Here is a 13,220-nt window from a genome sequence, read left to right as displayed (position 1 = left end):
ATTCTTAGAAAAGGTAAAGATCGTTCGGGCCAAATACAATTGTCCCTTTCTCAGGCAACAATCCAACTTACCATCTCACATCCATCAAACACCGGAGATAATTTTCACTTTTGGTGGGGCCGGAAAACTGAAGTCACTGGAAAGGAAAATCAGGCAGGGTGTATAACAGGCAGTCTATCCACTACCACCAGGCTTCCGTCTCCACCCAAAGTGAAAATGAGTCGTCATTTCTCTAAAAGTCCAGTTGACTCTTCAGCTCATTTGTACTATGCTTCAGTGGACTTTCCTGATAAGTTAGTGTTAGCTGAAGACCATTTGGTGACTGCTTTTACTGATGTTAATGCAGCTTTCTCACACAGTTGGGATCAGTAATTCTTCTGATGTTCTCAGCACTCAATATTGGAGCACATGTTCAAGATATTCATAAAAAACTAAAAGTAGAAAATACAAACCAGAAAGGATTCATTCATCAATTATTTTAGAGCCCTTTTCTTTTAAAGCAATTGTGATATTGGGAGACAGAAGCGGGGAGTGTGTGTTTGGGCATTTTGGAGCTGCAAGGGGCTGTGCCTCAAGCGGTAGAATGCAAGGTGATCCCTGAAATTCCTCACACAAGTGAGTTTCTGCTCGGGCATGCCATCCAGGGATGTGCTGAGTGGGGAGAGACATTTCTCCATTGGGGAAAAACAAAGTACTGTCATCCTCTGCAAGCTTTTTATATAGAAAGGGATTGGCAGAGACCTCACAGGAAGTTTCCTGTCTGTCCCTTCAGCTGGAAAGTAGCTTGTTGAGCCATAGGAAAGTAAAATAGAATATAAGTAGCTTTCATAGTAAAAGATGGCATTACGATGGTAGTACATCTTCTGAGTAATTGTTTCTTGTTTGGCTGTATTCATCGTATCTAAATGTGGGGTCAGTTGTTGTTGGAATATGGAATGGTGAAGGAGTTGAAAGTAAAGTTCAAATGCTTTTCAGGATACACGTAACATTCATTTCACTTCCAACCTTTAGGAAGTTATTCTAATATTCTGTTGTGTGGTGATTAGCTTAAATGTCAAGGAGACTTTCTAATCTGTTAAAATAAAGATATTTATTGGTTTGAAGAACTCAAGCTTTGAAACTTGCCTCATCTCTATCCCAGTCAATCTCATTAACTTCAAGTTTGATTTTTTTTTTCTCTGCTTTTGTTTTTCTTTATTTTCAGAAAACCAGCATCTGCTACCTATCCTTTCCAGATTCCTACTCGGGTAAGAAATCTACTTAAATGGGGCATACTTTTTCCTCATGCTTTTGTAGTGAGCTGTACTCATGCAGATCGTTCTATTCCATCCAGCAACATATTCAATTCTGGCCTTTTTACTGCTGTTACTATTCTCTTTTCAGACATTCTTGAAATAGGAATTAGTTTGGGAAGAAAGCAGACTATATAAAATCAGCGCAAGGAGGGTTTAAATTCAGCACAGGCAAGAATAGTCTCTTCATGTGCTAAAATGTTTCTGTTTCTAGGTTTTCAGTATGAGCACCCACTACTCATCCATTTAAATCTAGAAAATTCTTGGAATGCTGGCAAGGCTGCTTGTAATTACTCATCTCTACTTACCCTGAGAAGGTGGTGGTGAGCTGCCTCTTGAACTGCTACAGTCCTTGTTATGATCGTGCTTCCATAATGGTGTTAGGTCAGGAATTCCAGGATATTTCCTGTGATACTATAGACTATGACTTTGTAAATTGTAGGCTATGACTATTCTCAGCTTTACTATTTAACACCTGGAGTGTACAGGTCGAAATTTATGAAACCAAGAAAGGATGCAGAGTTCCTGGCAAAAACAGTGATTCACAGATCCAGGATGAGTGCGACCTGTGGGTTGGATCATCTGGCTGCCTGCCTGTCTTCCATGGCCTTGAGCGCACCCGGGTGGCACTGGAGAGGGAACGTGCGGTGATCATCGATATGCTTGAGGCCTTCCAAGACTGTTGGGCACCGCAGGACATACACTGTTTAATTGATATGGATAATAAAATTTATGATTTAACTTCGCTTGCTTTAATTGAGCCTTATGTTCAGAATACTTTATTAGTGGTGCCCCCTCAAATGAAGGGGTGTTGGTAGAGCTGTTTTTCTGGTTAGTGACACTGAGGCAATCCAGTGCCACCCTCGTTGGTCTAATCAGAATAGGTATGTCAAGTCTTGGGAATATGAGACAGTAGTTGATTTCAGTAACTGAATAGAGAAATAAGGAAGGAAATAGCAAATTAAAGAGAATGAGGGAGGATGAGGGAATGAGAGATAGGGAGAGGTTATCATTCATGTTTAAAGTCATTAGTTGGAAACAAAGCATGATAAGTCCCACTGATGAGCTAGGTTTCACAATATGTTGTAATTACAGTGAGACTATCAATGAGTGTAGCATGGATAGAGGATTGGTTAACGGACAGAAAACAGAGTAGGCATAAACAGGTCATTTTCAGGTTGGCAGTGGGGTGCCGCAAGGATCAGTGCTGGGGCCTCAGTTATTTACAATCTATTAATGACTTAGATGAAGTGACCTAGTGTAATGTATCCAAGTTTGCTGACGACACAAAGGTAGGTGGGAAAGTAAGCTGTAAGGAGGACACAGAGTCTGCAAAGGTATATAGACAGATTAAGTGAGTGGGCAAGAAGGTGGCAGATGGAGTATAATGTAGGAAAATGTGAGGTTATTCACTTTGGTAGGAAAAATAGAAGAATAAAAAAACAGAATATTTTTTAAATGGTAAGAAACTATTAATTGTTGGTGTTCAGAGGGATTTGGTTGTCCTTGTACACGAAACACAAAGTTACATGCAGGTGTACAGCAAGCAATTAGGAAGACAAATGGTACGTTGGCCTTTATTGCAAGAGGGTTGGAGTACAAGAGTAAGGAAGTCTTGCTGCAATTGTACAGGTCTTTGGTGAGACCACACCTGGAGTACTGTGTACAGTTTTGGTCTCCTTATCTAAGGTAGGATATACTTGCCTTGGAGGCAGTGCAACGAAGATTCACTAGATTGATTCCTGGGATGAGGGTTGTCCTATGAGGAGCGATTGAGTAGAATACTCCTATACTCTGGAGTTCAGAAGAATGAGAGGTGATCTCATTGAAACATATAAGACTGTGAGAGGGCTTGACAGGGTATATGTTGAGAGGCTGTTTCCCCTGGCTGGAGAGTCTAGAACTAGGGGGCATAGTCTCCAGATAAGGGGTCAGCCATTTAGGATTGAGATGAGGAGAAATTTCTTCACTGAGGGTTGTGAATCTTTGCAATTCTCTACCCAAGAGGGCAGTGATGCTCAGCCGTTGAGTGTATTCAAGGCTGAGATTGATAGATTTTTGAATTTTAAGGGATATGGGGTTTGGGCAGGAAAGTGGAGTTGAGGTCGAGGATCAGCCATGATCTTATTGAATGGCGGAGCAGGCTTGAGGGACCATGTGGCCTACTCCTCCTATTTCTTATTTTCTTATGTACTATTCTAATGCATATGTGAAATGTACTGCTGTTTGTTCATGTACGTTGTTTTTCTGGCTTTTGAACTTTGAAAGATTGACCACCCTTTACTTCAGTGTTGTGATTGGGTCCCCTAAGAGTTTTATTCATTGACCTCCATAAGAAAGAAGAAACAACTTGAACTTATTTAGAACCTTACCTGTTTTTGGATGTTCCAAAGCATTTCAAAGTCAATAAATTACTTTTGAAGCGCACACTGTTGTAAGCAAATGAGGCAGCTAATTTGCATACAACAGCATCCCACAAACAGTAAATGACTAGGTAATCAGTTTTTGGTGGCAATGATTGAATGTTGGCTAGGATACTGGGAGGACACACCTAGAGTACTGCGTACAGTTCTGGTGCCCTTATTTAAGGAAGGACATACTTGCATTGGAGGCAGTTCAGAGAAGGTTCACTAGGTTGATTCTGGGTATGGAAGGGTTGTCTTATGAGGAAAGATTGAACAGGTTGGGTCTATACTCATTGGAGTTTAGAAGAATGAGAGGAGATCTTATTGAAACATACACGATTCTGAGGGGACTCGATAGGGTAGATGCTGAGAGAATGTTACCCCTCATGGGGGAATCTAAAACTAGGGGGCATAGTCTCCGAATAAGGGGCCGCCCGTTTAAGACGGAAATGAGGAGGAATTTCTTCTCCCAGAGGGTCGTGAATCTTTGGAATTCTTTACCCCAAAAAGCTGTGGCGGCTGAGTAATTGAATGCATTCAAGGCTGAGTTAGACAAATTTTTGATCAAGGGAGTCAAAGGATATGGGGAAAGGGCAGGAAAGTGGAGTTGAGGTAAAAATCAGATCATCCATGATATTAAATGGCGGAGCAGGCTCGAGGGGCCAAATGGCCTACTCCTGCTCCTATTTCTTACGGACTTATGGTCTTATAGAACTCTCGGCTGCTCAAACAGTGCCACGGAATTTTTTATATCCACTTGAACAGGACTTTGGTTTAATGTCCCATCCACAAGACTGCGTCTTTGGCAATACAGTACACCCTCAGTACTGTGGTGAAGAGTCAGCCTGGATGTGCACATGTGCTCACATGCTTTCACATCTCGTGCTATCTCTGTAAATTCATCAAGCCTATCCCCTCCTGCCCCCTTCAGTTCTCAGACTGTGGTTTTTTGTGTACCCCTTCACTTCACCCTGTAATTGGTAGCAGAATGTTCAGGCACCCTTAGCCCTCCTAATCTCTGCTTCTATATTTAAATGCCTATTTCCTCATGTATTTCAATTTTTGAAGCACTCAGGAATGCTTTTTACCTTGCAGGCATTATATAAATGCAAGCTGTTTTTGTTCTTGCTGTAGGTTGCCTTGGAGACACACAATTCAGCTTTCGAATTCGACAGTCAGTGGGGCACAAGCTATCCATGTATGGAGAGGAGGATAAGTATAATCGCGATGCTCCAGTTGTTCTTCAGGTATGTTTTAGAATCATCCTGACACACATTTTACGTTTGAATGATTTATTTTTCAATAGCTAAAACTTCAGATCAGCCAGTCCAAAAATACATGGTAAAATATGCATTGACACGGTTCGGAATGGTTTCTCACTGTACTACCAGTTCTAGTCCGGAAGCATTATAGGAAAGATAATGGAATCCTTACTCAAAGATGTAATAGAAAAACATTTAGAAACCAAAAATATAATAAAGAATAGTCAGCACGGATTTCAAAAGAGCAGGTCATGCTTGATCAACCTTATTGAATTCTTTGAAGAAGTAACAAAGGGTAGTCAAAGGTAATGTAGTAGATGTAATATAATTGAAATTTCAAAAGTTCTTCGATAAGGTACTGCATAGTAGACTCATGACTAAGGTCAGAACGTGCGAACTAAGAGCAGGAGTAGGCCATTTGGCCCCTCAAGCCTGCTCTGCCATTTGATAAGATCATGGCTGATCTGATTGCGACCTCAACCCTACTTTCCCATCTACCTACTATGACCTTTGACTCCCTTGTTAATCAGGAATCTATCTAACTCAGCCTTAAAAATATTCAATGACCCTGCCTCCACTGCTCTCTGGGGTAGGGAGTTCCACAGAGAAAAAATTTCTCCTCATCTCAGTCTTAAATGGGAGACCCCTTATTTTTAAACTGTGGTCCCTAGTTCTAGTCTCTCCCGCAAGGGGAAACATCCTCTTAGCATCTACCCCTTCTAGTCCCCTCAGAATCTTATGTTTCAATAAGATCACCTCTCATTCTTCTAAACTCCAGTGTATACAGGCCCAACTTGTCCAAACTTTCCTCATAAGATAACCCTTTCAACCCAGGAATCAGTCGAGTGAACCTTCTCTGAACCGCCTCCAAAGCAGTTATGTCCTTTCTTAAATAAGGAGACCAAAACTGCACACTGTATTCTAAATGTAGCCTCATCAATGCCCTGTACAACTGTAGCAAAACATCTCTACTTTTATATTCCATTTCCCTTGCAATGAATGACAACATTCCATTTGCCTTCCTAATCACTTGCTGTACCTGCATACTAACTTTTTGATTCATGTACTAGGACACCCAGCTTCCTCTGTACCTCAGAGTTCTGCAATCTCTCCATTTAGATAATATACTGCTTTTCTATACCTCCTGCCAAAGTGGACAAGTTCACATTTTCCCACATTATACTCCATCTGCCAATTTTTTGCCCACTCACTTAACCTATCATTATCTCTTTGCAGACTCCTTATGTCCTCTTCACCACTTACTTTCCTACCTACCTTTGTGTCATCAGCAAATTGAGCAACCATACATTCGGTCCCTTCATAGAATCATAGAAGTTTACAACATGGAAACAGGCCCTTCGGCCCAACATGTCCATGTCGCCCAGTTTATACCACTAAGCTAGTCCCAATTGCCTGCACTTGGCCCATATCCCTCTATACCCATCTTACCCATGTAACTGTCCAAATGCTTTTTAAAAGACAAAATTGTACCCGCCTCTACTACTGCCTCTGGCAGCTCCTTCCAAACACTCACCACCCTTTGAGTGAAAAAATTGCCCCTCTGGACCCTTTTGTATCTCTCCCCTCTCACCTTAAATCTATGCCCCCTCGTTATAGACTCCCCTACCTTTGGGAAAAGATTTTGACTATCGACCTTATCTATGCCCCTCATTATTTTATAGACTTCAATAAGATCACCCCGAAACCTCCTACTCTCCAGGGAAAAAAGTCTCAGCCCATCCAACCTCTCCCTATAAGTCAAACCATCAAGTCCCGGTAGCATCCTAGTAAATCTTTTCTGCACTCTTTCTAGTTTAATAATATCCTTTCTATAATAGGGTGACCAGAACTGTACACAGTATTCTAAGTGTGGCCTTACTAATGTCTTGTACAATTTCAACAAGACATCCCAACTCCTGTATTCAATGTTCTGACCAATGAAACCAAGCATGCCGAATGCCTTCTTCACCACCCTATCCACCTGTGACTCCACTTTCAAGGAGCTATGAACCTGTACTCCTAGATCTTTGTTCTATAACTCTCCCCAACGCCCTACCATTAACGGAGTAAGTCCTGGCCCGATTCGATCTACCAAAATGCATCACCTCACATTTATCTAAATTAAACTCCATCTGCCATTCATCGGCCCACTGGCCCAATTTATCAAGATCCCGTTGCAATCCTAGATAACCTTCTTCACTGACCACAATGCCACCAATCTTGGTGTCATCTGCAAACTTACTAACCATGCCTCCTAAATTCTCATCCAAATCATTAATATAAATAACAAATAACAGCGGACCCAGCACCGATCCCTGAGGCACACCGCTGGTCACAGGCCTCCAGTTTGAAAAACAACCCTCTACAACCACCCTCTGTCTTCTGCCGTCAATCCAATTTTGTATCCAATTGGCTACCTCACCTTGGATCCCGTGAGATCTAACCTTATGTAACAACCTACCATGCGGTACCTTGTCAAAGGCTTTGCTGAAGTCCATGTAGACCACGTCTACTGCACAGCCCTCATCTATCTTCTTGGTTACCCCTTCAAAAAACTCAATCAAATTTGTGAGACATGATTTTCTTCTCACAAAACCATGCTGACTGTTCCTAATCAGTCCCTGCCTCTCCAAATGCCTGTAGATCCTGTCTCTCAGAATACCCTCCAACAACTTACCTACTACAGATGTCAGGCTCACCGGTCTGTAGTTCCCAGGCTTTTCCCTGCCGTCCTTCTTAAACAAAGGCACAACGTTTGCTACCCTCCAATCTTCAGGCACCTCACCTGTAGCTGTCGATGATTCAAATATCTCTGCTCGGGGACCCGCAATTTCCTCTCTAACCTCCCATAACGTCCTGGGATACATTTCATCAGGTCCCGGAGATTTATCTACCTTGATGTGCGTTAAGACTTCCAGCACCTCCCTCTCTGTAATATGTACACTCCTCAAGACATCACTATTTATTTCCCCAAGTTCCCTAACATCCATGCCTTTCTCAACCGTAAATACCGATGCGAAATAGTCATTTAGGATCTCACCCATCTCTAGTGGTTCCGCACATAGATGACCTTGTTGATCCTTAAGTGGCCCTACTCTCTCCCTAGTTACTCTTTTGCCCTTTATGTATTTGTAGAAGCTCTTTGGATTCACCTTTGCCTGATCTGCCAAAGCAATCTCATATCCCCTTTTTGCCCTCCTGATTTCTCTCTTAACTCTACTCCGGCAATCTCTATACTCTTCAAGGGATCCACTTGATCCCAGCTGCCTATGCATGTCATATGCCTCCTTCTTTCTGACTAGGGCCTCAATCTCCCGAGTCATCCAAGGTTCCTTACTTCTACCAGCCTTGCCCTTCACTTTATAAGGAATGTGCTTACCCTGAACCCTGGTTAACACACTTTTGAAAGCCTCCCACTTACCAGACGTCCCTTTGCCTGCCAACAGACTCTCCCAATCAACTTCTGAAAGTTCCTGTCTAATACCATCAAAATTGGCTGTTCCCCAATTTAGAATTTTAACTTCTGGGCCAGACCTATCATTCTCCATAGCTATCCTACAACTAATGGAATTATGATCACTGGTCCCAAAGTGATCCCTCACTAACACTTCTGTCACCTGCCCTTCCTTATTTCCCAAGAGGAGGTCAAGTTTTGCCCCCTCTCTAGTCGGGCCATCCACATACTGAATGAGAAATTCCTCCTGAATACACTCAACAAATTTCTCTCCATCCAAGCCCCGAATGCTATGGCTGTCCCAGTCAATGTTGGGAAAGTTAAAGTCCCCTACTATTACCACCCTATTTTTCTTGCAGCTGTCTGTAATCTCCTTACATATTTGCTCCTCAATTTCCCGTTGACTATTTGGGGGTCTGTAGTACAATCCTATCAAAGTGATCTCTCCCTTCTTATTTTTCAGTTCTACCCATATAGACTCCGTGGGCGAACCCTCGGATATATCCTCTCTCACTACTGCCATGATGTTCTCCCTAATCAAGAACGCAACTCCCCCTCCTCTCTTCCCTCCTGCTCTATCTTTCCTATAGCATCTGTACCCTGGAACATTGAGCTGCCAGTCCTGCCCCTCCCTTAGCCATGTTTCAGTAATAGCTATAACATCCCAGTCCCATGTGCCCATCCATGCCCTGAGTTCATCTGCCTTGCCCATCAGACTTCTTGCATTGAAATAAATGCAGTTTAATCTAGACTTCCCTTGGTCTTTGCCCTGCTTTCTCAGACCATCTGTCCGGTCATGTTTTGTACACTCTCCCTTACTGCCTTTTGTTTCTGTCACCACTTTACTTCATCCAAGTCATTGATATAGATTGCAAATAGTTGAGGCCCAAGCACTGATCCCTGTGGCACTCCACTCATTACACCTTACCAACCTGAAAATGACCCATTTATGCCTACTCTTTGTTTCCTGTTGGCTAACCAATCCTTTATCCATGCTAACATGTTACGCCCTACACCATGAGCTCTTATTTTGTGTAGTAGCCTTTGATGTGGCACCTTGCCAAAAGCCGTCTGGGAGTCCAAGTACACCACATCCACAGGATCCCCTTTATCCACGTTGCTTGTTATTTTCTCAAAGAACTCTAATAAATTAGTCAAACACGATTTCCCTTTCACAAAGCCGTGTTGACTCTGCCTGATTGCATTTAGATTTTTCTAAGTGCCCTGCTATAACCACCTTAATAATAGATTCTAACATTTTCCCTATGACAGATGTTAAATTTAACTGGCCTGTAGTTTCCTGCTTTCTGTCTCCCTCCTTTCTTGAATGGAGGAGTTACATTTGCTATTTTCCAATCTGATGGGATCCTTCCAGAATCTAGGGAATTTTGGAAAATTAATACCAATGCATCTACTACCTCTGCAGCCACTTCTTTTAAGACCCTAGGATGAAGTTCGTCAGGACCTGGGGACTTGTCAGCTTTCAGTTCTAATATTTTTTTTCAGAACCCTTTCCCTGGTGATAGTAAATGTTTTAAGTTCCTTCCTCCCCCCCTTTCACCCCTTGATTCACAATTATTTCTGGCATGTTATTTGTATCCTCTACAGTGAAGATGGATGCAAAATATCTGTTCAGTTCATCCGCCATTTCCTTATTCACCCTTATTAATTCCCCAGACACACTCTCTAGAGGACCAACGCTCACTTTACTTACTCTTTTCCTTTTTAAATACCTGTAGAAACTCTTACTATCTGTTTTATATTTCTAGCTAGCTTTCTCTCATACTCTAATTTCTCCCTCCTTATTATTCTTTTAGTCATTCTTTGCTGTTTTTTTATATTCTGCCCAATCTTCTGACCTGCCACTAATCTTTGCGGAATTGTATGCTTTATCTTTCAATTTGAAACTATTTTTAACTTCCTTAGTTAGCCATGGATGGTATGTCCTTCCCCTGGAGTATTTCTTTCTCACTGGAATGTATCTTTGAGTGTTATGAAATATCTCACTAAATGTCTGCCACTGCATCGCTACTGACCTATCCCTTAACCTAAGTTCCCAGTTCACTTCAGCCAGCTCTGGCTTCATGCCCTCATAATTGCCCTTATTTAAGTTTAAAACACTCTTTTCTCTCTCTCAAACGGAATGCAAAATTCAATCATATTGTGATCACTGCTACCTAGAGGCTCCTTTATAATGAGGTCATTATTTAATCCTGTCTCATTACACATGACCAAATCTAGAATAGCCTGCTCTCTGGTTGGTTCTAGAACGTGCTGCTCTAAGAAACTGTCCTGAAAGCACTCTATGAACTCGTCTTCCAGGCTACCTTTGCCAATCAGATTCTTCCAATCAATGTGTAGATTAAAATCACCCATGATTATTGCTGTTCCTTTCTCACAAGCCCCCATTATTTCTTCCTGTATATCCTGTCCTACAGTATGGTTACTGTTAGGGGGCCTATAAACTACTCCCACAAGTAACTTCTTGCCTTTACTATTTCTGATCTCCACCCAAACTGATTTTACATCTTGGTCTTTAGAACTAAGGTCATTTCTCTCTATTATACTCATGTCATCCTTAATTAACAGAGCTACCCCTCCACCTTTTCCTAGCTTCCTGTCCTTGTGAAATGTCAAGCACCCTTGAATATTCAGGTTCCAGCCTTTGTCATCTTGCAGCCATGTCTCTGTAATGGCTATCAGATTGTACATATTTATTTCTATTTGAGCTGTCAATTCATCCATTTTGTTATGAATGCTATGCGCATTCAGATACAAAGCCTTTAGTGCTGTCTTTTTACTATTTTTGCAACCTCTAGCCTTATCTGTTGGCGCACTCTTAAGTTTGCATGCTCTGTCCCTTCCTGCCACTCTCTGATTATCATTTCCCTTATTGCCACCTTGCTCTCTTGCCATGTCGTCTATCTTTAATTAATCACATCTTCCCTGACTTGATCTTTCGCCCCCACTATTTAGTTTAAAGCCTTCTCTACTGCCCTAGTTATAGAATCATAGAATCATAGAAGTTACAACATGGAAACAGGCCCTTTGGCCCAACATGTCCATGTCGCCCAGTTTATACCACTAAGCTAGTTCCAATTTCCTGCACTTGGCCCATATCCCTCTATACCCATCTTACCCATGTAACTGTCCAAACGCTTTTTAAAAGACAAAATTGTACCCGCCTCTACTACTGCCTCTGGCAGCTCGTTCCAGACACTCACCACCCTTTGAGTGAAAAAATTGACCCTCTGGACCCTTTTGTATCTCTCCCCTCTCACCTTAAATCTATGCCCCCTCGTTATAGACTCCCCTACCTTTGGGAAAAGATTTCGACTATCTACCTTTTCTATGCCCCTCATTATTTTATAGACTTCTATAAGATCACCCCTAAACCTCCTACTCTCCAGGGAAAAAAGTCCCAGTCTGTCTAACCTCTCCCTATAAGTCAAACCATCAAGTCCTGGTAGAATCCTAGTAAATCTTTTCTGCACTCTTTCTAGTTTAATAATATCCTTTCTATAATAGGGTGACCAGAACTGTACACAGTATTCCAAGTGTGGCCTCACCAATGCCCTGTACAACTTCAACAAGACATCCCAACTCCTGCATTCAATGTTCTGACCAATGAAACCAAGCATGCCGAATGCCTTCTTCACCACCCTATCCACCTGTGACTCCACTTTCAAGGAGCTATGAACCTGTACTCCTAGATCTCTTTGTTCTATAACTCTCCCCAACGCCCTACCATTAACGGGGTAGGTCCTGGCCCGATTCGATCTACCAAAATGCATCACCTCACATTTATCTAAATTAAACTCCATCTGCCATTCATCGGCCCACTGGCCCAATTTATCAAGATCCCGTTGCAATCCTAGATAACCTTCTTCACTGTCCACAATGCCACCAATCTTGGTGTCATCTGCAAACTTACTAACCATGCCTCCTAAATTCTCATCCAAATCATTAATATAAATAACAAATAACAGCGGACCCAGCACCGATCCCTGAGGCACACCGCTGGACACAGGCATCCAGTTTGAAAAACAACCCTCTACAACCACCCTCTGTCTTCTGTCGTCAAGCCAATTTTGTATCCAATTGGCTACCTCACCTTGGATCCCATGAGATTTAACCTTATGCAACAACCTACCATGCGGTACCTTGTCAAAGGCTTTGCTGAAGTCCATGTAGACCACGTCCACTGCACAGCCCTCATCTATCTTCTTGGTTACCCCTTCAAAAAACTCAATCAAATTCGTGAGACATGATTTTCCTCTCACAAAACCATGCTGACTGTTCCTAATTAGTCCCTGCCTCTCCAAATGCGTGTAGATCCTGTCCCTCAGAATACCCTCTAACAACTTACCCACTACAGATGTCTGTAGTTCCCAGGCTTTTCCCTGCCGCCCTTCTTAAACAAAGGCACAACATTTGCTACCCTCCAATCTTTAGGCACCTCACCTGTAGCGGTGGATGATTCAAATATCTCTGCTAGAGGACCCGCAATTTCCTCCCTAAACTCCCATAACGTCCTGGGATATATTTCATCAGGTCCCGGAGATTTATCTACCTTGATGCGCGTTAAGACTTCCAGCACCTCCCTCTCTGTAATATGTACATTCCTCAAGACATCACTCTTTATTTCCCCAAGTTCCCTAACATCCATGCCTTTCTCGACCGTAAATACCGATGTGAAATATTCATTCAGGATCTCACCCATCTCTTGTGGTTCCGCACATAGATGACCTTGTTGATCCTTAAGAGGCCCTACTCTCTCCCTAGTTACTCTTTTGCCCTTTATGTA

At 42.3% G+C, this 13,220-nt stretch overlaps 1 protein-coding gene across 8 annotated transcripts in view; it reads left to right on the top strand.

Moving 5' to 3' along the window:
• Nucleotides 1–13,220, top strand: part of dennd6b (DENN/MADD domain containing 6B) — a 236,093-nt gene that overhangs the window by 24,794 nt on the left and 198,079 nt on the right. For 7 of the 8 annotated variants that reach the window (XR_010967118.1, XR_010967117.1, XR_010967119.1 and 4 more), the window contains exons 3-4: nt 1,205–1,247; nt 4,832–4,944. Coding sequence is in view for 5 of the 8 variants with exons in the window: in XM_068005278.1 (XP_067861379.1) it covers nt 1,205–1,247; nt 4,832–4,944 (156 nt within the window). In the remaining 3 variants the exon portion in view is untranslated. The remainder of the gene's footprint in view (nt 1–1,204; nt 1,248–4,831; nt 4,945–13,220) is intronic. The other variant, XM_068005280.1, reaches the window with a different exon arrangement.

This window comes from Heptranchias perlo, chromosome 24 (assembly GCF_035084215.1).
Source record: "Heptranchias perlo isolate sHepPer1 chromosome 24, sHepPer1.hap1, whole genome shotgun sequence".
NCBI lineage: Eukaryota > Metazoa > Chordata > Chondrichthyes > Hexanchiformes > Hexanchidae > Heptranchias > Heptranchias perlo.
This window is presented reverse-complemented; position numbering and strand designations above follow the sequence as displayed.